The sequence below is a fragment of the Colossoma macropomum genome, unplaced genomic scaffold (genome assembly GCF_904425465.1).
Source record: "Colossoma macropomum unplaced genomic scaffold, Colossoma_macropomum, whole genome shotgun sequence".
In the NCBI taxonomy this organism is placed as follows: domain Eukaryota; kingdom Metazoa; phylum Chordata; class Actinopteri; order Characiformes; family Serrasalmidae; genus Colossoma; species Colossoma macropomum.
Genome location: NW_023494807.1, coordinates 10,221,956 through 10,245,356, shown reverse-complemented (window position 1 = coordinate 10,245,356; position 23,401 = coordinate 10,221,956). Strand labels below are relative to the sequence as shown.

General features: G+C 39.8%; 4 protein-coding genes across 4 annotated transcripts; 3 read left to right on the top strand and 1 right to left on the bottom strand.

Annotated features, from left to right (window-relative positions):
• The first annotated feature begins 2,849 nt into the window (after positions 1 to 2,849).
• LOC118797335 (claudin-4-like) lies at positions 2,850 to 3,683 on the top strand. The gene has a single exon (XM_036556663.1). The coding sequence runs from the start codon at positions 2,960 to 2,962 to the stop codon at positions 3,647 to 3,649; it is 690 nt and encodes a 229-aa protein (XP_036412556.1). The 5' UTR covers positions 2,850 to 2,959; the 3' UTR covers positions 3,650 to 3,683.
• Positions 3,684 to 7,312: 3,629 nt separating this feature from the next.
• On the top strand, positions 7,313 to 7,945 carry cldnj (claudin j). The gene has a single exon (XM_036556289.1). The coding sequence runs from the start codon at positions 7,313 to 7,315 to the stop codon at positions 7,943 to 7,945; it is 633 nt and encodes a 210-aa protein (XP_036412182.1).
• A 2,088-nt stretch (positions 7,946 to 10,033) lies between these two features.
• On the top strand, positions 10,034 to 11,261 carry LOC118797281 (claudin-4-like). The gene has a single exon (XM_036556588.1). It carries the CDS (start codon positions 10,388 to 10,390, stop codon positions 11,033 to 11,035), a length of 648 nt encoding a protein of 215 aa, XP_036412481.1. The 5' UTR covers positions 10,034 to 10,387; the 3' UTR covers positions 11,036 to 11,261.
• A 644-nt stretch (positions 11,262 to 11,905) lies between these two features.
• On the bottom strand, positions 11,906 to 21,343 carry sbds (SBDS ribosome maturation factor). Its single transcript, XM_036556587.1, has 5 exons — positions 21,147 to 21,343; positions 18,766 to 18,895; positions 17,152 to 17,352; positions 13,356 to 13,520; positions 11,906 to 12,642 (listed from the first exon to the last, which is right to left on the bottom strand). Exons 1-5 carry the CDS (start codon positions 21,272 to 21,274, stop codon positions 12,514 to 12,516), a joined length of 753 nt encoding a protein of 250 aa, XP_036412480.1. The 5' UTR covers positions 21,275 to 21,343; the 3' UTR covers positions 11,906 to 12,513.
• Between the last annotated feature and the right edge of the window lie 2,058 nt (positions 21,344 to 23,401).

The window sequence follows — 23,401 nt, the reverse complement described above, 5'->3', positions numbered from 1 at the left end:
AGACAACTCCTCACCGAGTTACCAAAATAGAACAAAAATGCTGGATACATGGTCATGTTGTTTGAACGCTATTAAAATAAGATCTACAAGACATAATTTAAAGCGGAATGTCACCAATTTTTCAACATTTCGACACAATCCCTAAATAAACTGCTGAGATGTAAACAGAGTCATTCAGAGTGGTTTGGTGTGAAATGGTTGATTGTAGAGACTCTAGACTCTAGATTTCTTTACAGTGGTGGTGATAGGAACCAGGGGTCACCATGACTACAACACAAATATAGGCATTTCATTTACTATCCAAAACCACCAGTGAACCTAAATGTGTCTTCTGAGTTTTTATAGGGAATGTTGATAATCAAGGCCATTTCACCAAAAACAAACAAACAAACAAAAACAATAATGATGTACATGGGGGAAATGATTAACCCCTTAAATGGCCAAAGCCCATCAGTAGGCCCAAAGTTTCATTACACACTTCTATTACCTAAGAACAGCTCAGTCAGTTTGCATTGAAATCCTTGTAGTTACTGAATAATATGCTGTAGTTTGTAATAAGCCTGGAATTTTAAGGGGTTAAACAACCTAATTGTCTATATGACATAAATAAAGACTATAACGTTTCTCCACCAATTTCATAATTATACAAATTATATCAAATAAATAAATGCATGCATACATACATACACACATATTTACATACTCGTAAGGTTCCCTTGTGGCCTGGTGGCCGACTGCTTGTGCTAATTATGGCAACAAACAGTCCTGTTTATGGTGGTAAAATAGTGGTAAATCTGTTAAAATAAGTTTTCATTGGGCACTGAGCCTGCATGGAGTGTTAAACTCTTCAGACATCTGGTTCCTATCACCACCACTGTGAACAATTCTGACTCTGTAAGCTTCTCTAGAACAGAGCGTTTCACACCAAACCGCTCTGAATGACTTTGTTTATATCGTAACCATTTAATTACACAGAACATTTCAAAGATCAGTGGGATTCCTCTTTAACTGAATATGGCCCCATAACTTTGAGACATTATGATCTGTAGTGTCATCTTCCCTAGGACTCTAGGGAAGCCCTTTCAAATGATTATAATAATGTATAATTATTTTAATAATTTTTTCTATTACTATAAAATAAACTGCTCAGAAATACCACACAGCAAATCCTATATAGTAAAAGATAGGTAGTTTGGGATCTGTTTGGGGTTTGGCACATGACCTACATTCGCTCTGTGCCCCTCAGAGGCTCTACATTCAAATATGATGAGTGGCAAAGCAAAACCTAAGAGGCGATATTTACCACCTTCCTTTTTTCATCAGCAGTGCTGTAAACTACAAATACATTATCTGATATCATTGTTTTCACTGTGATTTCTGAAAAAGGTCACTTTTAGTCTGGAATATTTTGTTAGCAAACAGTTTTTTCATCCTCAAACCTCATTGTGGGTATAACACAGTTCATATGCAGTACTGTGCAAAAGACCAAGCGTTTGTTTATTTAATTTATATTTAATTTATATTTAATATTTAATTAATAAACAGCCATTAAGTACAACTTCATTTTTAGGAGATATTTCTGAGGAGATTAGAGGTAAGATGATCCACTTCCATAAGGAAGGAGAAAGGCAAAGTTTACAGAGAAAATGGGACTCCTAACAACCACCTGGTAGACACCAAAACTGCCCCCATCAGATAAACAGCACTTAAAACTCTCATCTTTGAGAGAGAGGAGAAAAACAAGCTGCTTCAGATCTGAAAACATCCACAGGTGTTTCTATCCATCCTTCCACTGTGAGAAGACGACTCAGTGCTATGGGTGTGAAAGGATGTGTAGCTGTCAAGAAGAACCTCACTGAGAAAAGGAGACGGACACATCAAACAAAGAAGCTGAACAGTGGACTGACCACCCCAGAGTCCAGACCTCAACACCACTGAATGGGTTTGATTACTTCAGAAAATGATCAACCAGCTTCTAAGACTGAATGAACTTTGGAGGTGTGTCTGTAGATTCTTTGAGGAGCTGAAAGTGAGTCTCCTGAAAAAAATGGAAGCTGGAATGAAGGTAAAGAGTGACACACTAAACACCTCTGTAATTCTCTGTTGAGCACATGTTTTCTGCTGTTTTCCAGGCACTGAAACATAATCTGTACTTGTGTGCCATTTTGACTGGAGATTAAATAAATGAGGGCCGGTTTCAGACTTTTACAGTTTACTGTGTGGTGATTAGATCTGATGACGCTTTGCAATTTTGGATGTTCTGGTTTGTGTGATGCTCTTTATGAGTCTCAGTAGAATCCAACCAAACTGGTTAGACATTGTTCCACACATCTTTCGGCTCAACTGTCAAAAATGCCACCAAAGGGCATCTTTTAAAGACAGCAGCATGGTTTCAGTACAGCCTAATCATCGTACTTGTCATCCTTTAGCAAACTTCTAACCCAGCGGTTCTCAGTGGTGGTTCTGGAGCACCCCTGGCCTGTTTTCCAGGTGGTTGTTAGCTGGCAAGTTAGAGCAGGAAAACTACTAAAATAGGCCAAGGGTAGTTCATAATCTAACAAATATGGGCCCAAACATGGGTCCACCCATGATCTCACGAAAAAAATTCTTTGCCCTGTACAGTACATGAAGTTGGAGACTTGGTCCACAAACTAACCCAAACATATATAATACTGAAAGTAGGGCATTCAGCTGTTTCTAATAGGTGCAATTCCTTTCGAGGTTCCTTGTAAGTTTCAACCACAGGCTTGTAAATTGAGCTGGACTGGAGCAAATACAACCCCCGCCTTCATTGTCCCAGGCACAAAGAATCCCGCACAGCTGGTATTCTTTCAGATGTTTCTGAACAACAGCACACACCTTATTTCGATGAACATTAACAGCCTGGCTGGTTGTCTCAGATGGCTTTCTGAGGAGAACAGCAGTCTGCCTCTGAGCGTTGGACGTGGTTGGTGAGGCGATGGCATCTATGGGTTTGCAGTTGCTGGGCTGCACGTTGGCCCTGCTTGGCTGGGTGGGGGTGATCCTCGTCTGCGGACTGCCCATGTGGCGGGTGACGGCCTTCGTTGGCAGCAACATTGTCACGTCTCAGATCTTCTGGGAGGGAATCTGGATGAGCTGTGTGGTGCAGAGCACTGGGCAGATGCAGTGCAAAGTCTACGACTCCATGCTGGCCCTCACCTCCGACCTCCAGGCCGCTCGTGCCCTGGTGGTGGTCTCTCTGGTGGTGGGGATCATCGGGCTCTTCATGGCCTTCGTTGCCGGAAAGTGCACCAACTTCATCCAGGACGAAAACAGCAAACGGAGAGCTGCCATCGGTGCAGGCGTGGTTCTGATCATCTCTGGCGTCTTGTGCCTGATCCCCGTGTCCTGGACGGCCAGCATGATTGTTCGAGATTTCTACAACCCCACACTAATGGCCGCCCAGAAGCGCGAGCTGGGGGCTTCGCTCTACATTGGCTGGGGGGCTAGCTTCCTGCTGATAATAGGAGGGGCACTTCTCTGCAGCTCCTGTCCACGGAATGAGGACCAAACACCATCACTTAAGTACCAGCTGGCCAACAAAGCTAGATCAACGAACAACTCGTTGCCCAGTTATAAGCCACCATCACCGAGGCCTTTCACACCTACATCAAAGACCTACATCTGAACACATATGATGGACATATCTGTGTGTATATATATATATATATATATATATATATATATATATATATTATATATATATATATATGGATTATATGTATAAGAGGTATAGATATGTTTAGAAATATACATTCCTCTGTAGAAGATATACTTTGGCAACACATATATATATATATGTGTGTGTGTGTGTGTATGTGTGTGTGTATACATATGTATATAGATATACATTCTGCTGTAAACAACACTATCTGTTCTCTGTTTGAAGGTTTTTTGTACTTTTATAGACTGTATGTATATCTATATGTAGATATAAGTACATATGCTTATATGTGTTGTATTTATCTATATAACTACATATTCTACTGTGAAGATAATCTTGGACAACAATGTCTATTGGTTTACATCACTATATTTAGATATACGTAGTACATAGATCTGTACATTGATTTACATTCAGCTGTGAAGACACTAACGGGCAAAACTCTCTTTTTATTTGATTTTTTTTTTTGTACTTTTATTTCTAATCTAGTACTTGCGACTTTCGCCAGTTCAATCCAAAATGTGTTGAATATCTTGTGAATGAAATTGTGCAACAGTTATAAACGCGATTGTGAGTTCCTTCTGCAATGTGCACCGAGGAAAGTGTTGTATTGTCAAAAACCTTCTATATATTATAGTTTGAGCCATTTAAAGGTTTAGGTTGTGAATTGAGTCATTCTTTTCTCGCTGGATGCAAAGGGCAGCAGGTTTCCTCCCTTCAGGTCAGCACACAAAACAAACCGGTTTTCCAAGGAACATCTGAGTACGCTCTTCCAGCACGCCCACGCCTCCAGCGTACCATGCATGCTCTTAGAGACAGTGAGGTTTTCATAACTGTGCTGCACCAACACTGCTCCCTCACTTTATCAGAACCTCATATGAAATTCTAGCGAATTCAGATGAGCTCATTCTTCATTCTGGGAGAGAAATATCTGCACCATTTCAGACCCTGAAAGAACTCCGAGCGCCGATGTGCTCTTGACCTTGTTTATAATGATCAGACAGTTTGAGGTATTTCAGACGTCTCCTTATCTAAAAGGAGTTTTATTACTCAGAAGAGAAGTTTATATGTTCACATCATAAGTCATGACAGATATAATGAGTTCTGAGTGCCTCTGATTCCCAAGAGGAAGTTTAAGCAGTAATTCAAAAAGACTTTCTGTGTACAAACATGTGCGTCTCATGCTCTGAAATGTGGACCATCAAGTTATCTGGTGACAAAAGCATTCTATTCTGATGTGAGCAACTCAGAACAGTTTTGATTCTCCTTGTTGCGTTTTTCTCCTGTAAAGTTACCATTTTGGAGATATGAGGTTTTCTTCAGACAACAACATGAGACCAGCACAACACACATTAACACACCGCCACCACGTCAGTGTTACTGCAGTGCTGAGAATGATCCACCATCCAAATAGTATCTGCTCTGTGAGGGTCCATGGGGGTCCTGACCACTGAAGAACAGGGTAAAAGGGGGCTAACAAAGTATGCAGAGAAACACATGGACTACAGTCTGTAATTGTAGAACTACAAAGTGCACCTATATAGTAAGTGGAGCTGATAAAATGGACAATGAGCATAGAAACAAGGATATCATAATGTCATAATGTTATGCCTGATCGGTATACATATATATGAATGGTGCCAAAACTTTTGCACAGGCCCCATTTTATGTTCTTTTCCTCTAATATGTTAAATTCAGTCAATAAACAGTAACTGTGTATTTCAAAGTGCAGAACTGTGTCTCCATAGAGGATGTGTTCACTTATTCACACCTACAAAATAACTTGACCAGGGGTGCACAAACTTTTGCATAGCATTAGTTTTTTGAGATGTTTTAAGATGTAAATCATTCTAACCTTGGACTGATAATTGGTATTACTGAAAATTGTGATCATTTAAACAAGTGCCAATATGCAAAGTATCATTCTTTCAAATTATCGTTTATAAATTTATATATATATATATATATATATATATATATATATATATATATATATAATATACAATAGAAAACACTGCAGTTAATTGTAGTCAATGTGATTATTACCAATGTAATTGCAGTCAATTATATGTTATCAGTTATAATATATAAAACAGAGCATCACCAACTGATTAATTACACACACATACACATACTCTAAATGCCACTTAGAAGGATTATAATGTAGATTTGCAGTCTTTCTACCAGAGATCTAATCTAGAGAGAATAGGGACCAGAGAGGAAAATGGACAAGCTTGTCCAGAAGAAAAGCTGACATGCCAGTTTCTCAGTATTTTGGTTTTCAACCAATCAAACCTCTTTTAAAAGTGTCACATGCTGCCTGTAGAGAATATAGTTTATCATTATATCATTATAAATTATTAAGAAGCCCAGTTGGCAATTTTACGTTTTTTACTAGGGATGCACTGAAATGGGAATTCTGGGCTGATGCCGACATCTGATATTTTTCACGTTCATATCTGCTGATGCTGATACATAAACATTTATAAAATACAGAAACTGGGGTTAGATCCACCTGGATTAGCACTGCAGAAAGATTTAACGTAATTACCAATCAATATAACATTTTATATGTTCAAAGAAGTGTAAAAATACAATAAAATTAATAAAAAAGCAGATATTTTAGTGCAGTAACTCAGTGTTGCCTAAACATTCTGCTGTTCTGGAGTTCTGCTGTTCAGTCACTTCGTGACTGAATTTGGATCACAATGATATCGTTTACCGTCATATTTCTGTAGATGATAATTGTTTGCCTACATTTACGTTATCATCCACCCTTACCCCTGGCATCGGCCGCCTGAGTGTAGTACCCAGAACATCTGACATATCATGTTTTATTCAACACTGCCATCTATTGATGGAATATTGTAATGCAGGCAAAAGATACAGTATTCTTAAAGTGGAGCTCCACAGATTTTTCAAAATTTCAGAATAATAATCGTTGGGATGTCAGTCATTCTATGTTTTAAATTCTATGTGTGAACAGAGTCTTTCAGAGTGGTTTGCTGTGAAATGGTTGATTGTAGAGACTCAGATTTCATTACAGTGGTGGTGATAGGAACCAGGCGTCACCATGACTACAAAACAAATATAGACATTTTATTTACTATCCAAAACAAGCAGTGAACCTACACGTCTTCAGAGTTTTATATGGAATGTTGATGATGCGACAATAGTAGAAAGCTATTTTAGGGGGGACCATTTTATCTCAGAAGACCCAGCATGTACCCCTCCACCATAATTTTTATATTTTTTATATTTAAAAAAAATATTTCAAGCCAGAATCTTCTCAGAACTATCATAAAACAGTGTCAGACATAAGTCAGTATGTTCATAACCATTTCATGTAGTAACTTTCTGTGAGGGAGCTTTTGGAGGTGGACGTCTGGTTCCTATCACCACCACTGTGAACAGTTCTGACTCGGTAAGTTTCTCTAGAACAGTGTTTCACTCCAAACCACTCTGAATGACCATTTAATTACGCAGAAATTTTGGAAAATCGATGGAGTTCCCCTTTTCCCTTTCAGATTAAGAGGTAATATTCATCCTAGTACTGTCTTCAAATGCAATTTATAAGTTTAATTTCTTATCCCTCACATCATTCTCTGCTCCTCTCCAGGCCCCTCAATGGCTCTGCAGGTCCTGGGCATCACCCTGTCCATGATCGGCCTGGCCGGCACCATCATCATCTGCGCCCTGCCCATGTGGAAGGTCACCGCCTTCATCGGCACCAACATCGTGGTGGCTCAGGTCTTCTGGGAGGGCCTGTGGATGACCTGCGTTTACGAGCGCACGGGCCAGATGCAGTGCAAGTTGTACGACGCCCTGCTGGACCTGGACCCCTCGCTGCAGGCCTCCCGTGGCCTTGTGGTCACCACAATGGCACTTGCATGCCTGGCCTTCATCATCTTCCTGCTTGGGGCGGACTGCACCAACTGCCTGAGTAACCCTCGGGCCAAGGCCCGCATCGTGGTGGCCTCTGGAATCACATTCATGCTCTCGGCCCTCACCACCGTGGTGCCCGTGTCCTGGACGGCTGACGCCATCATCAGGGACTTCCACAACCCCATAGTGCACGAGGCTCTGAAGAGGGAGATGGGGGCGGCCATCTATGTGGGCTGGGTCACAGCGGGGTTCCTGTTCGTCGGAGGGGCAGTTCTCTGCACCAGCTGCCCGCCAGAGAGGGTCCACCACTCGTCCAGATACACCTCAGCAAAGTCAGGCACCCAAAGCAGCTACGCCTTTAAGAACTACGTCTGAAGAGTCTAAATTAAAGGGCGCATATCCTACATTTACCTGAGGTCGCCTTATGACATTTGTGTGCTTTTATGTACCAACAACAGTCATAATTCATTTCTACGTGATTATTTTCTAAATACCTTGCTGTTCTATTAAACAGGCTTTCTGTTACTGTACCTTCTAGACTGATACAGGTAAATGAGCTCTGTTTTGATTTGTTGTCCTATATTGTGTCTCATTCAAAAAACACTGTAACACCTCTTATAACTTCAGTGTGAGTGGATGGGGCTAAACTGATGTAGACTGAACAAGCAGATTTACTTCACAAAAAACAATGAGCTGTAGTTTAGTTTCCATATCTGGACTGGGAAGTGAATGTTACATTTTTTTGAGCTTACAATGTTTTTATAATACTTAATACACATTTAATTTACTTTTTTTTAATGATGTGGGCCCTTTGAGGTGAAGGAATGGTTGGGTACAGGTGAGGCACATCATATCTAGGCCAAAAATCAAAGTTAGTTTTCTTCTGAGCCCAAATGGAACAGATCAGTTTACTGAGTTATAAGTACTCAAAGGAGAATTCAGGCCTGAATCTACAGTTTAAATGGGAATTACCATTTTTTTCAAAATTTCAATATAATTTACTGCCACTGAGATGTAAACAGAGTGGTTTGGTGTGAAATGGTTCAGATGTCTTTACAGTGATGGTGATAGGAACCAGGGGTCGCCATGACTACGACACAAATATAGACATTTTATTTACTATCAAAACCACCAGTGAACCTACACGAGTCTTCTGAGTTTATATAGAATGTTGATGATGGAAAACAGTGGAAAATCTTACTTTATCCCTCCACCATGAATGGATTGAAATAAATGGATTAAAATACATTTTAAGCCAAAACTTCATCACAAAACTGTCATAAAACAGTGTCTCAGTCATCAGGCAGTGAATTCATAACGATTTCATGTAATAACTTTCTGTGAGGGAGCTTTTAGAGGTGGACGTCTGGTTCCTATCACCACCACTGTGAACAATTCTGACTCTGTTAGTTTCTCTAGAACAGAGCGTTTCACACCAAACCACTCAAAATGACCCTGTTTACATTTAAACAACTTAATTATGCAGAAAACTTAAAAAATCAGTGGAGGTTCCCTTGAAGAAGACAACTTGACACCAAACATGACTTGGTTGATTGACTGCATTTGGGGTAAAGAGCTAAACTGTAAATTTGACATTTGGCTGAACTTTCGCTTTAACTGGGTAAAAGGAGAGCTACCATCAGATTACAAAGAGGCTTTATTTGTGTGTCACATGAGGGACTTTTACTGTCAGATCATTCCATTAGATCATCTGAATGATCATTTTGTGCTGACAAAGGGGAATTTGACAACATTTCTGCATTAATTAAATGGTTAAGATACAAAAACAGAGTCGTTCAGAGTGGTTTGGTGTGAAACGCTCTGTTCTAGAGAAACTTACCGAGTCAGAATTGTTCACAGTGGTGGTGATAGGAACCAGATGTCCACCTCTAAAAGCTCCCTCACAGAAAGTTACTACATGAAATGGTTATCAATTCACTGCCTGATGTCTGAGACACTGTTTTATGATAGTTCTGAGAAGATTTTGGCCTTAAAATCAATTGGGATGCATGTAGGGTGTTGTGAGGCAAACTAGTCCCCAAAGAAAACTTATTATTTCAGATTTTCCACTATTTTCCATCATCAACATTCCATATAAAACTCAGAAGACTCGTGTAGGTTCACTGGTGGTTTGGATAGTAAATAAAATGACTATATTTGTGTTGTAGTCATGGTGACCCCTGGTTCCTATCACCACCACTGTAAAGCCATCTGAACCATTTCACGCCAAACCACTCTGAATGACTGTTTACATCTCAAACACCAAATAAGGCAGAAATTGAAAAATTGGTGGAATTCCCCTTTGACTATCATTCAGGCCTTTTAATTATATCCAAAAAGATAATTGTGAAATGTGTGTTAAATATGTTACAGTAAAACTGAATACAGTATAATGATGACCTAAAACCCTACTGTTTACAATCTGTTTCACAATAACAGAATATCCTTTCCTACCTTGTACTTATTGGACACGTCCCCTTTAATATGTCTGCATCTGTTTGAACAGTGTTTCTTATTTGAATAAAATTTGGTTACATTTTTCGTATTTCGAGTTTCAAGTGCATCATTGTGTCCTATAAAGAGCTCCACACAGGACAAAAGAGGAGGCACACAGTGACATCATTGTCTTGGCCTCTGGGTGGAAAACAAGAGATTGAAAGGGAATAGGGACTGTTTTGAAACCATGGAATAAAGAAAACTGCACAAGCCCCGGAGCCTCGGGCGAACACTGTGCAGCCTCCACACCCACTGCAGGAATTCAGAGCAGCCGGTTTCCCTCGGTGGTTAGTCAGCTCAGCTCCATTCTGCTCCTCGAGCATGGACAGGAGGTTCGAGCTGGCCGGCTTTGGGCTGGCCTGCGCAGGCTGGATCTGCGCCATCTTCACCAAGTGCCTGCCCATGTGGAATGTGACTGGAACTGTGGACAACACCACGGACACTCTTGCCTTGTACTGGGATGGCGTTTGGTTGAACTGGCAGGAACTCAACAAAGGGAGCTTGCACTGCAACTTCTACATGTCTTTGCTGTCCCTGGCTGGCAGCTTTCGCTCTTGGAATGCCCTGCTTCTGGCCTCTATCATTATGGGAATCTTCCCTGTGGTGGGCTACTTCGTAGCTTTTGTGTGGTTTCCTCAACGCGTACAGATTAAGGCAGCGGCCGGGGTGGTCTTTGTCTTGATGGGGCTGCTGCTGCTGGTGGTTATATCCTGGGCTACACACGCCACTTACAGTGAACTGGACACCGCCACCCACCTGACCAAGGGCTGGGGACCAGCTTTGTACTCGGGATGGACGGGAACGGTGTTGCTGCTGACTGGGGGAGGAGGACTTAGTGCCTTTTGCTGTAAAGCACCCCCACAGGAACAAAGAGGACCCACAGGGCCGGAGGCAGACGACCCATTCTTGGCAATACACAGTGCTGCGTTCAATTCAAGCCCGTACAGACAGACTACAAGACCTATTTGAAAAACCTGCCGTAAAGACAAAAACACTGTATACTTCCGATGGAATTTTTTACTTATGGAACTTTAGACTAATATAAGACGGCTGAAAATTTCAGCTGAAGCTGCTTTGAAAGCAACAACTTCTCAAACTTTCTGCACATTTAAAGGGTTAAGATGTAAACAGAGTGGTTCAGAGTGGTTTGGTGTGAAATGCTCTGTTCTAGAGAAACTTACAGAGTCAGAATCGTTCACAGTGGTGGTGATAGGAACCAGACATCTTAAGTGTTTCATGCCTCCCACACAGAACATTACATGAACACACTGCCTGATGCCTGAGATGTTGTTTTATAGCCTAAAACACAATTAATAAAATCAAATCATACTAAAAAAACTCACTTTTAGTGTTTTTTTTTTTTTTTAAAGATTTACCACTATTTTACCATTAAATATTAAATATTATATACATACAAAACATATATAGCAGACAAAACTGGATAGGACAAAAAAAAGTCTATATTTGTGTTGTAGTCGTGGCAATCCCTGGTTCCTATCCCCACCACTGTAAAGAAATCTGAGTCAGTAAGTTTCTACTGAATGAACCATTTCACATCAATACCACCCTAAATGACTCTAAAACAATTTAAATTAGGCAGAAATTTTGGAAAATCTGTGGAATTGCCCTTTAAAGGCGTTTAAGGGTCAAAATAAAGTGAGGTCGTGTGTGTACATTTCATCATGACACTGTGACCAACAATTCTCAAAATCAACCTCTATAATTTATTAACACAGTCTGGTCTTCAACTGTAGGCTGTATATGATCCACTTTAAAAAGAATTTTAGCCAAGTTGAACCCAGAGATGTGTCTGTTTTTGCACAAAAGCAAGACGAGAAGTGAATTTGTATTCATGTTTTATTTGCACCTTCTGTAAATGTCCCGAATTTGGACATTACCTCAGTAGAACAAGCTGCACTGTTAGAAGGCAGATACTGCGGCACGTATTTGAGGAAGGCAAGCTGGATAAATACGCCAGTGTTAATTAGTACGGATACCTAATTAAAGGTAATCACTGTCTGTTAATCACTACATTAATTTTGTGCTTTTATTTATTTTATTCAATCCACTGCCTGTTTTGCAGTCAAGCACATAAACCACTTTAATTTTCACAGAAAATAAACCCCTTAATTGTGATTTGAGTTGGATTATTTACTTGCTCAATAGCCATTTCTGCTTAAACCTTTCAGGGAAGATTTAGTGGAGCCTCAGACATTTGTGGAAGCACTTGCATGTGTAAATTATAATAAAATAATTGGATTACTGGTCCACAAAAACACTTCGGCCAGTCTCTGTCTTACGTATTGCACAAACTAGCTTCAACCAATGCTGCTGAGGTCCTCATTAAATCCAGCCCTAAGTTATATTAATTGACAATCTCGATATAAAACAAACCACAAATAATATGTATATAGTTAGTGTGGTGGGTAAGATGTGACTGGGATGGGCTATTCTAGCTTCTCGTCCCCTTCTTCCACATCTTTCAGACTCAGCAACTCCAAGGAACCTTTTCCCTTTGTTTCGCAGCGAATCAGCTCATCGATCTCCCGAAAGCAGCCCGGATCGATCAAACAGACCTACGGGGCAAGAGAACGTACTTTAGCTGGGAAAATGCAGTGTTACAGGAGAATTTCATTGACCTTTTAACATATCTGCATAATTAAAATGTTAATTAAATGAAGTTATTTAGAGTGGTTTGGTGTGACACGCGTCATTCTAGAGAAACATGTCAAGAATTGTTCACAGTGGTGGTGATAGGAACCAGACGTCCACCTCTAAAAGCTCCCTCACAGAAAGATATTAAATGAAATGGTTATGAAAAAGTTGCCATGAGCATTTTTTACCACAGTTTTGAGAAAATTTTGTATATAAAAATTTTTTAACATACATTCATAACAGAACGTGGCTGAATAGCTCACTGTTTTACAATTATAGCACATATACCAAAAAATGGCTATATTTGCATTATGGCTGTATTAAACATCATAATTTCTGGTTCCTATCACCATCACTCACAAAGACAGGAGCCTGTATGTTTCTCTACAATTCAACACTTCACATGAAACCACTCTGAATGACTGACTGTCGAGCTCCTGAAATTTTGGAAAAATCAGTGGATCTCCCCTTTGAGCAAAGCTCCTAAGCAATTAAAGGCTAATAAAGACTGTTATGCAACAGAACTGAGTGTCCTTCCTCAGAAACGCACATGCAATGGAAAAATCTTCTGAATTAATATAACTTTTTATATATTAATATTTTTACATAAGCCAGTCAAACTTAAACTGCTCACCATCTCCAGCTGATCGTCAAAGTCTTCACTCTCCACCACCTTTATGAGTGGTTTGAGCTTCTCCTTCAGCCTCTTTCCTTCTTTGGCCGGCAGGATAAAGCGAAGCCGCATGTGAGCTCTCTGAATCTGCATGGACTCCTTCAACTGTCTGATGACCTCGAGTGCCTAGAGGGATTAAATGACATCGAGATTACTGACCAAAATTAAAAAGAGGGTCTGCTATCATTATTATAGTGAAGTGGTTACTGTAAGTAATATCTATATATGTATATCAATATACTGTGTTGATTTTACACATTATTCATCAGGCCTGCTTTTATAATAATAACAATAATAATAATAATAATTTTATAAAGCACATTTCACACAACAGAGCAGTTCAAAGTGATTTAAAGGGTATTAAAATAAAAAAGTGACATTAAAAAAAATGAGAAGAAAAAAAAAATAATGAAATTAAGACAATAATAGTTGAGAATCAAGTGAAACAGATGCAGGCAGAGCAGAGGTGGAGAGTAAAGAGAGTAAAATGACTGAGTGACCCAGCGCTGGTCCTCGCTGGTGCTCTGGAACTAAAGGCAGATTTTCCCAGTTCAGTAAAAAGTTCTCGGTACCCAGCATCTGATCCAACCACTGGATTGAAGTAATATATGCTGGCATACGGCCAGAGAGTGTTTTAGAAATAAAAGTAAACCAATGCATTTCCTGCTGTGTTGCTAGTGAGGGCCAACCAGCTTTTTCATTCAGTCTGCAGTGATGAGTGTTTATGCCTGAGGACATTTAAAAAAACAATAAAAGAATTCTGAAATCAATTCTAAAAGACACCAGTAACCAGTGGACCAGTGGTCTTTCTCTTGCGGGTCAGGACCTGAGCAGCTGCATTCTGAACTCTCTGCAGATATGCGACAAAGCTCCTGCGTAGGCCAGACAGGAGAGAACTACAGTAGTCTAGTCGAGATAACAGAATGAACAAGTTTCTCTCTATCAGCAAAGCACAGAACATCCTGATCCTCTGAGATGTAATCAAGGTGATGACCTGCTCTACAGATTGTATTTGTGATTTTTGAAGCTGAGCTCATCATCAAAATGACTCCTAAATTACTCACGCAGGTTTTGGCTCGCAGAGATGAGGACTGCAGTTATGCTGACGTGTCCTTCCTCTGTACTTCACTTCTGTCTTTTCTTTGTTTAGTTGTAAAAATGGTTTGTGTCAATTTGACAAATACAGTCGAACAGAGAGCTGATGGACTTGTAATCATTAGCTACCTTCACATTACAAGCCTCATTTCTCAAATCCGATTTTTTGCTCAAATCCGATCCTTCTGAGACGATGGTTCACACTCATTTAGCTAAGTGATTCAAATTTGTCATTAATGTGAACGAACCGGTGTCCTGAAATGACCCTCATGCGCACATCCTACTCAGTAATGTCACGTGAATGAATCACGTTCATCATCAGCAAACAGACTAACGAGCAGAACGAGCTTCACTGAGAAGATAATTAACTCTGATCAGCTCTCAGCTTCATTATTAAAGCGAGACGAAGGAGAAAAAGGTGAGATGAGCTGCTTTTCCATCTTTTACAGGCTTTAACTTCTGTTCGATGCTGCTGCCATGGTAACGCTGAATGATGGCGCAGCGCAGTGGAAGAAAAGCACATGAATTCCGATCTGAGCGTCACATTATGGTCACATATCAACGAATTGGATATGTATCCAATCTAGAACCACATATGAAAGTGGCTCAGGTCGGATTTGAAAAGATCAGATCTGAGTCACATTAGGGCAAAAAATCAGATTTGTGATACTTCAACCTAGTAATGTGAACGTAGCCATTAGGAGTCAGAAACAAGTACAGCTGGGCATCACCTGCGTACTGGTGCTAACCTATATTCTTCTTAATTCTACCATGAAGCAAATGCATACTGCATGACATTTAGAAGCTTAACTGCCTAAAGCAACAAAGCAGTCTCGGCCACTTAAACATGACCTAAACCAGGGTTTCTCGACCACTGGCCCCTAGACCACAAGTGGACTTCAGATACCCTCTGATGGTCCTCAGGCCAATACTGAGGGTGCGCCAGTACTGGCCAATCCTCAGGCCAATACTGAGGGTGTAATGGCACTTTGTTATTAAAAAAAAAAAGAATTGACATAACAATAAAATATTAAATGTTTTAAATAAAACGTTACACAATATTAATACGAGGTCTTAAACAAAATATTCTCCTCCCAATGTTTCACTTGTCCACTCACAAGCACTTAATTACTGCCATTCTGGTGACTTTTTATGCTCACTTATACACGTCAGGTACTGCAGGAGTGGACACAATAGCCTCATTTACATGCAGCCTGATAATCCATTAATAATCCGACTAATAGCTCAATTGGGATAGAATACGTCCATCTATACACTATAGGTGTCTATTCCGATTGAGGCCATTCGGAATACAGTTTCTATCTGATTAAATGTGGTGGGTAATCCTGTGAATAATCTGTTAAATAGAAGAATAATATCCGTGTGAACACCTGTATCTGATTACATTCCCAGTCTGAAAGTTTAAGTCCGTTCTGATCATGTGCGTCACGTCATAGTGAAAGTTTATACCGTCCAACATGGCGGAGCAGAAACTGGTCTGCAGAGGAGACGAAGTTTATGCTCTGATCTTTAAAAGACGGCGGTGGGACGGACGTCCAGTTTATGTGTCTCAGAACACGACGTCTTCCTCTCGGCCTTCTTTAATAAGGACATGTGAAGGACGTTTTCCTGAGACTGACATCATTTTAAAGTAATTAAAAACACAAGTGCTGCTCACTGCTGCTCGTCTCACTCTGACTGGACTCATGTGATGCTGGTTGTCATGGTAACGTCCACACTAAGTGTTACTCTACGCATGCACATAATTTTGGATCAAATTACTGGTAGTGTGCATGAAAACAGAGATTTTCATCAGATTTTTCATGACCGTGCATGAAAACACCTTAGGCTTAATCTATTATCGGAGCGTATTTAATCAGATTGGCAAAAATCTTTGCAAGTAAACAGCCAGTTTGTTAAAACATTTCACAAAAATTTTGTTTTTCAGCAAAAAAAGCTGTGTTTTTTTCCTGTGGGCCTTCATGCTTACTACTGACAAACAAGTGGGCCTTCAGGTAGAAAAGGTTAAAAACCCCTGATCTAAACCAATTTAAGACATTGCTAGTGAGTCCTGCCAACTTTTGCGGGCGGTAAAGCAGAATCTAGTGATCAACCTTATCAAAAAGTTGTTGCCCAAAAATGCGACGTGCCCTAAAGCCAGGCTGACACGTTTCATTAAGATGATTTGTATTAAGACAATAGACCACCGCAGTCGTGCATCATCCTGTAGTCCATATTAGGATCTCTAAGCTAAGAGTCTAAGCTTGACGACTCTATGGTCAGAATGAATGGGGTTTTCAAAAAACCACCTCTATTGCAAACAGTGTTAAATAAAAATGTTCAGAACCCGATAAGTTTTGTCCTGTGTACATTTTTCTCCCGAATACCACAGGATCCTCCGAGGTCGTTAAAGAGCCTTAATACTAATATTGCTACACTCAAGCTGATGCTACTGCACATCAGTTTGATGTCATTAAGCTACATGTCAGCAAGTTGGGCTGTGGCGGTGCTTTGACAAGCCGTGCTACCTAATCAAAATGTTCCATAGCGCATATTTACAGGTATACCTGGAAATAAAACCTCTAGGTAGGACCCCTACAGTCCTCTCGGCCCCATAAAGCTAACATTTTCATAGACAGACATAGTCAGGCATCCTACTGACCTGCTGCTTTGTGCTCTTAGTGGCTTTGACTGAGTAGTGAATGTCCTTCATGGCTCTTTCTATAAGGCTGACCGTGTACGGGCGCTTGGTTTCCGGATTTACACATTTCTCTGCCACAATCGTGGCAATGTCCCGGAACATCTGCTCCAGCTGACTCTGACGCTCCTTATCAGACACCTGAAGCTCTCCTTTTGCTAAAATCTGAAAATAAAGGAAAAACAAACACTGAGAAATAAAAAACACAACGTCCTAATTAAAACTGAACAGTCAGTAAAGGGAGCTCCAATGACAGAATGAAACAGGAGATAAATTTAATTATAAATCATCGCTGTCAGGATAAAAACCTTTTAATTTGCCAACTGTCTTTTACTTTCTGCCAAAATTTCAAATGACCAAGTATAAAATCTTGACAAAGTTGAAAGTTAAGACAGATTTTTCTTCTTCTGTAAAGTTACTTTTTTGGAAATATGTTTTGTTTTTTGTTTAATGGAGAAACAACTTTCACTGTATGTCCAAAAGTCTGTAAACTGTAGTCTGTAATGCTTCTTCTGAAATGAAGGGTATTAATAGTGAGTTTGTCCTCCTTTGCTGCAGTAACAGCCTCTACTCTTCTGGGAAGGCTTTACATGAGATGTTGGAACACTGCTGTGAGGATCTGATTGAGCATTAGGGAGGTCAGGTACTGATGTTCGATGGTCAGTTCTGGATCACTCCAACTCATCCCAAAGGTAGTGGATGGAGCTCCATCACTCCAGAGAACACAGTTCCACTGCTCCACAGCCCAATGCTGGGGGGCTTTATACCCCTCTAGACCATGGTGGGCTTACGTGCTCAGATCGTCTACTGGTTCTACTGGTCATTGCTTCTCTATAGAAATTACACAAGCTGTGGAGGTGCAACTGGGTAAGCAATAGATGCACCTTTAGGTAATAATTAGAAGGGGTGTTTGGATACTTTTGGACATATTACGCAGAATTTCAGGGGGCGATGAAATCATGGATAATATACTCGTACTAAGCGAAATGTTAATAGACAGGGTGATTCAAAAAGATTGATCCGATTTCAAAGCGTCAGGCACCATAGGAACCAATCACAATCCAATTGAAAGAAGGGGTCATAGAGTTTCTGTCAGTGGAAGATGACTCCCTTCAGTCTGTGAGGTGATGTGACCCCTGAGCAGAAAGCGTTCTGCGTTCTCCACTTCAATAAGAGTGAATCCGTCATAACTGTGCAGCCTGATTTTCATAGGCAGTGATCCTCCAACAGCTCAGAGTGTTCGTTGTTGGTTCCACAACACTGGATGATCTCCGAAATCGCACTGAAAGAGCCGCGAGTGCAGTGACACCTAATATGCTCAATCAAGTATGGGATGAGTTTGACTATGGCGTTGATGTTGTCCGTACAGCTGGAGGAGGTTCATACTGAGCACTTGCACAATTACATAATAAATTTATGCTCAATGAAACCATTTACAGTTTACTGCATTGTTCTGTAATGATTTACAAGTGAAATTAATTATTTTGAAATTGGATGAATCTTTTTGAATCACCCTGTATTATAATGCACTGGCTGATGGAAGTTGATCCTGTGCTTTTATGTAAAACTAACACTTACCTGTTTGCATATTTCTGTTAAATCATCTGTTCCAAATGATTTTGACAGATCATCCTTTTTGGCCACCTGGCCCTTTGACACATTTGTAAACACTGTGTGTGTCTGAAGTACTTCATCCAGATCTTTCTCCCTAAAATAGGAAATAAGACATACATAACTTCAGTACAGCTGTGGATAACAAATCAATAAAGTTATCTGTGCTGCAGGCAGATCCTTCACAAAGCAGACCTTGAGTCAAAAGGCAGAGGTAAGAGAAACTTTAAAAAAAGCAGATAACAACAGTCCAATAAGATGCAGGAACGTTTGCTCCTCGCTTTAACCTTCTCAACTCCTTGAGACCACCGGTGGTTCCAAAATGCACTTTGTCATATTCTTCATAACTTTCATATTTCATAAGCTACATTCAAAAGGTGGGTGTCATATGAGAGCTGTAACTGTCTTCTTTCCAGTCAAATAGATGGGTCATGTTATTTTAAAACTTTATAATAAAAGAAGCTGAACTCACTATTTTTTTTTCTACTGAAAGTCGACCCGTTTTTCCACAAGTCTGGGATATAAACTATAAACAGATGGTGTCTCTTCAGTGATCTGCTTTGTAAAATTTATTTTTATAAAAAAATACAAAGACCGTCTAAGTTTTTGGCTTTCAGCAGTAAATTGTAAGCATGTAGTAATATGTGTATGATCATAAAACACATGTTCTGTTAATCTGATGTCAGCTTTTAGAAAAATAAATAAATAAATAAAATAAAAATTTACATTTATTTCATGCAGTTACTGAATAATTTACCTTACGATTTGGTCACGTAAATTCAGAGGGAAAAACCAAAATATATTACGATTTACCTTTACTTCAGTTTTACTTAGGATTACCTTCCCTAAACTTATAGACTGGCTTTCACTGTTTACCGTACCTTAGCTTTGCAATTAAGTTTTCTTTGGGGACTAATTTAACCTACAACTCCCTGCATGTGTGGATGGATTTTATATGCATTTTAGGCCAAACCTGTGTCTAAACTATAATAAATCAATGTCTCAGACATCAGGCAGTGAATTCACAACCATTACATGTAATAACTTTCTGTGAGCGAGGTGGACGTCTGGTTCCTATCACCACCACTGTGAACAGTTCTGACTCTGTAAGTTTCTCTAGAACAGAGCGTTTCACACCAAACCACTCTGAACAACTCTGTTTACGTCTTAACCACTTGATTATGCAGAATTATTGAGAAATCAGTGGAATTCCCTGTTTATCAGTATAACTGAAGTTTGTTGAAGTTTATTCTTTTCTTCTTCTTTCTTAAAATGAGGGATGTCAAAAAAGAGAGGAGTGCCCTGTCACAAAGCAGTAGATGCTGACTAACAGAATTAAGTTGAAGGGGAAAATCACTGCATAATTAATAGGTTGAAATGTAAATAAAGTTATTTAGAGTGAATGATCTGTTCTAGAGAAACTTGCTGAGTCAGAATTGTTCACAGTGGTGGTGATAAGAACCAGACGTCCACCTCTAAAAGCTCCCTCACAGAAAGTTATTACATGAAATGGTTATGAATTCACTGCCTGATGTCTGAGACACTGTTTTACAATAGTTCTGTGACAAAGTTTTGGCTTAAAACGTATTTTAATCTTTTCACAGCAATGGGGCACATGCATAAATGTGAATAGTCTCTCAAAGAAAACTTTTCAGGTTTTCTTCTATTTTACCATCATCAACATTCCATATACACTCTGTATATCTATATTTGTGTTGTAGTCATGGTGACCCCTGGTTCCTATCACCACCACTGTAAAGAAATCTGAACCATTTCACACCAAATCACTCTGTTTACATCTCAAAAACAGGAATTTAAAAAAATCGGTGAAATTCCCCTTTTTAGCCGAACAACGCTGCTTCATATTAACGTTTGCCAGATAATAACATGGTTGAATCATTTTGGCAATTAATAAGCTACAAATTCCGCTGCGGTGTACGGAGCCCCTCTAGTGACACCCTGCATAAATACAAATAATTTTAAACACGACTTAGTAAGCCTTACTAAGTCGTGGCCAGGCATTAGAATCTCGTTCCCACGCCTTGTTTTTATTTATACAGGACGTCACCAGCGGGGCTCCGTAGTGGTGACAGAAACACAAGCCGATGATCTTTATGACGTTAACTGAAGGTAGTAACTATCTTATTCGAACTTCCCGTTCCACCTTAAATGGAACAGACGCCAGAATGTAACTGTGGCACCATTTAAGGTGGAACAGGAAATTCGAATAAGAAGCTGGTGAATCCGATTTCAGCCTCGATGGTAGAAACACACTCAGTTTAGCTTAGCTTAGCCACATTAGCCCCGTCAGATTAACACTGACATGCTCAGCGGAAGCTGCTACTCACGCTCCGGATCTCCAGCTCATCACTTTATTCTTATAACAGGCGATTTCAAAGCGCTTCCCGCCCTTCTTCATCCTCACCACGGCCACGTTAGTGAGCCGGATCTGATTTGTGGGTGTAAAAATCGACATTTCGGTATTTTTGATAAACGTGACAGCACACGGGTTCGCCCGGCCTCACTTCTTCTGCTGCTGCTCGAATCTTCCTTACGCCGTTCAGATGGCACTACTGCCCCCTTCTGGACCGACCACTCTTATTTTTTTTAGTTTATTTTTTTGTGTAAAATGTTTTTCTTTTAGTTTTTTGTATATGTTTTTTTTAAGTTTTTATGTGCATTTTTAAGTTTTTATGTGTAATATTTTTGAGTTTTGTTGAGTTGAGTTTTGTTTTGTGTTTTTTTTGTTTTTATGTGATTTTTTTTAGTTTTCTGCTTTTTTTTGCTTGTAATTTTTAAAAATGTATCAGCATATTGTATAAACAAGTAAGAGGCCACAACCATCATAGCACACAAACCATGAGCCTAAAAAAGGAAAAGGTGCAAAAATATGAGCTAAAAATGTCATTGAACAAATTCACCAATTTACCTGCTAATTACAAGGTTTTCCATGATCAACTGTGAGTGGTATTGTTGAAAAGTGGAAGCATTTAGGAATCACAGCAGCTCAGCCACGAAGTGTCAGACCACACAAAGTTACAGAGCGGGTCGCCAAGTGCTGAGAAGCATAGAGCATAAAAGTCACCAACACTCTACTGATCAATAACTGAAGAGTTCAAACCTGCTCTGGCATCAACACCAGCACAGAAACTGCACCAGGAGCTTCATGACATGAGTTTCCATGGCTGAGCAGTCAAATGCAAGCCTTACATCACTAAGCACAATGCCAAGTGTTGGATGGAGTGGAGTAAAGCGCCGCCACTGGGCTCTGGAGCAGTGGAAACTTATTCTGTGGAGTGACAAATCAGCTTCTCTATCTGTCAGGAAGAACCTTTTCTGTTCCAGCATGACTGAGCCCCAGTGCACAAATCAGCTCCATAAAGTCATGGCTGGAGGAGTTTGGTGTGGAAGAACTTGGCTGGCCCTCACAGAACCTTGACCTCAACCCCATCCAACACCTTTGGGATGAACTAGAACTAGATTGTGAGCCAGGCCCTCTCGTCCAACATCAGTGTCTGACCTCACAAACGCTCTTCTGGATGAATGGGCAGAAATTCCCACAGACACTCTCCAAAATCTTGTAGGAAGCTTCCCAGAAGAGTGGAAGCTGTTATAGCTGCAAAGGGGGACCAACTCCATATTAATGCCTATGGATTTAGAATGGGATTCATAAAAGCTCCTGTAGGTGTCCCAATACTTTTGTCTATATAGTGTACAGTCAGTGAGCTTCTGCCTTTGGTGTTTTGAACTAACCAGAGCTGCAGCACTGCTCTGCCTCAGGGTGGCGCTGTAGCAGACTGGTTCACCCAGTTGTTCCATTATAACCAGCACCTATAACTAAGCCCAGGATTCCTCTGAAAAACTTTACAATATGCCTCAGCATGTCTGTAAATCTGAAAAGACAGGAAGGAGATCTGTAAAATGTCAGTTAATGTGAGGAAGAGCGCATTTCCAAAATTCAAAACCAAACATTTTGCTGCCATTGAAGCATCAGCACATCTATGGTGAGTGAGATAGCAGCCAGTAAATGCTGGAGTAGCCAGCCAACATGGGACCCCCCAAATACCAGGGGGTATTTCACACACTGGCTAATTTGTCACAAGAATGCAACACAACCATATAATGTTCACATTCAGCATAGAAGGAGACAGACTGGTCATTTACCACTGATGGATAAAACATTTGGACATGAGGGTAACAGTGTTCATAAAGAGGTCAATACCAAAGTCACTAGAATGATCAAAAAACACATTTAAAGTATTCAGAATTAAATGTAAGTAGGCTGAAATTAAATTTGGCTGTACTGACGTTTCTGCTTCCAAGAAATCAAGAAAGAAGAAATTATTTAAATTTAAATTTCTAATTTATTTTATTTGTACAGACAATATAATCAATTAAATTTCTTCTGTATGTAGTTAATAAATATTTATTTTTTAAATTTTTTACATAAAATTTTCATTCATTTTATTTTTGCATTAGCATGTCCATTTGGCACTTATCTCACCGAACAGCTGAGGTACTAAAGTGCAATAGACAGTGATTTTCTTTTTTTGATGTAAAATAAAAGGATAAACTTCAGAGGTGCGAACAGTGTGACATAACA